Source organism: Octopus bimaculoides, chromosome 23 (genome assembly GCF_001194135.2).
Source record: "Octopus bimaculoides isolate UCB-OBI-ISO-001 chromosome 23, ASM119413v2, whole genome shotgun sequence".
Classification (NCBI taxonomy): Eukaryota; Metazoa; Mollusca; class Cephalopoda; order Octopoda; family Octopodidae; genus Octopus; species Octopus bimaculoides.
The window spans coordinates 13,492,820-13,494,867 of NC_069003.1; the positions used below are offsets into that span (position 1 = coordinate 13,492,820).

At 44.9% G+C, this 2,048-nt stretch overlaps 1 protein-coding gene across 1 annotated transcript in view; it reads left to right on the forward strand.

The window, feature by feature from the left end:
• LOC128250638 (calcium homeostasis endoplasmic reticulum protein-like) overlaps positions 1-2,048 on the forward strand; it is a 36,329-nt gene that overhangs the window by 25,359 nt on the left and 8,922 nt on the right. Inside the window, exon 9 of the mRNA XM_052976151.1 lies at positions 1,612-2,040. Coding sequence (XP_052832111.1) covers positions 1,612-2,040 — 429 coding nt within the window. The remainder of the gene's footprint in view (positions 1-1,611; positions 2,041-2,048) is intronic.

The window sequence follows — 2,048 nt, forward strand, 5'->3', positions numbered from 1 at the left end:
TAGCATCTACACTTTCAGATATATATACATATATACGACGGGCTTCTTTCAGTTCCTGTCTACCAAATCCACTCAAAAGGCTTTGGTCGGCCTGAGGCTATAGTAGAAGACACTTGCCCAAGGTGCCACGCAGTGGGACTGAACCCGGAACCATGTGGTTAGTAAGCAAGCTACTTACCACACAGCCACTCCTGCGCATGGTAATGTTTGTGGAGGAGGAGACTGATTTTGTTGAGATTTTCTCTCCTGTTGTTTGATTTCTTTCTTTTCTCTTCTGGTGGCTTTGAAGTTTTTGTTTTGGTAGTGATGGAACACTGCCTCTTGATATGGTCTCAGGTTTGTGTTTCAAATGATTTAGGCACGTTATTTTGTGTACAAAGTGCAATGCAAAATTAGAGTAAGACAGCAAGACATAGGCACTGAAGGCAGAATGTGTGTGTGATGGTTGGAGAGAAAGAAAAACAAGTGTGTTCCACTTGATGTGTAATGTTCGTATGTGTTGGTGGCAGAGTCTGGATGAGTTGAGAGATAAACCAAATGGTATAAGAGGAATCAGCTGTTACATGTAAGAAGGAAAACTGTTTTGGCATGGACGTGCGATGTATATGGACGGTAAGAGATGGGTAAAGAAGTGTCAGGAGAGCCTAGAGGAAGACCAAGGTAGACATAGACAGAAGAGGTAAAAACTTAAAAGCATACCTCTGGATGTTGTAAAGTATGCAAACAAATAGCAAAATGTTGCATTGGAAGGGAACCCACTGACCCATACAAGCATGGAAAATGGATGTGATGATGATATTCTTTTATTCTATTTACTTGTTTCAGTCATTTGACTGTGGCCATGCTGGAGCACTGCCTTTGGTTGAACAAATCTACCCCAGGACTTATTCTTTGTAAGCCTAGTACTTATTCTATCGGGCTCTTTTGCCGAACTGCTAAGTTACTGAGACATAAACACACCAACATTGGTTGTCAAGCGATGGTGGGGGGACAAACACAGACACACACAAACACATACATACATACATACATACATACATACATACATACATATATATATATATATATATATATATATTTGACGGGCTTCTTTCAGTTTCCATCTACCAAATCCACTCACAAGGCTTCGGTCAGCCAGAGGCTATAGTAGAAGACACTTGCCCAAGGTGCCACGCAATAGGACTGAACCTGGAACCATGTGGTTGGTAAGCAAGCTACTTACCACACAGCCACTCCTGCGCCGATATGTAAATTATATTAACCCTTTGTTTGTCCTGTATATCACATGGGATATGTTCTTCTATAATGCATGAATGTTCTCTTGTTTGCTAACGATTATTATTTTATTATTAAGGTGGTGAGGTGGCAGAATCGTTAGCATACCAGGCAAAATGCATAGTGGCATTTTGTCCATTTTCACATTTTGAGTTCATATTCCACTAGGGTCAACTTTGCCTTTTCATCCTTTCAGGGTTGATAACATAAGTACCATTTGAACACTGGGGTTGATGTTAATCGACTTACCTGCTTCCCGAAATTGCTGGCCTTGTGCCAAAATTTGAAACCATTATCATTATTATTATAATTATCATTATCATTTGTGTATTTCAGGGTCCACCTCCAAGCATGCAGCAGCCAGGCTCACATGTGGCAAGTGGAACAGGTGGTGCCAATACTAGTGGGCCACCACCAAACTTTGCACCTCCTAATTTTGGTGGCCCACCCCCTCCTTTTGGCCCACCTATGCCAAACTATCATAGCCGACCACCAATGCCTGGTCCTGGAGCCGGAGGACCAGGACCTGGCCCTGGACTAAACCAAGGCCCTGGACTAAACCAAGGCCCAGGCCCTGCACATGGCCCTGGTCCTACTCATGGCCCAGGCTCATCCCATGGACCAGGTCCAGTACCTTCCCATGGACCAGGCCCCGCACACGGCCCAGGCCCCGCACATGGCCCAGGCCCCGCACATGGCCCAGGCCCAGCTCATGGACCTGGTCCCACTCATGGACCTGGTCCCACTCATGGACCTGGTCCCACTCATGGACC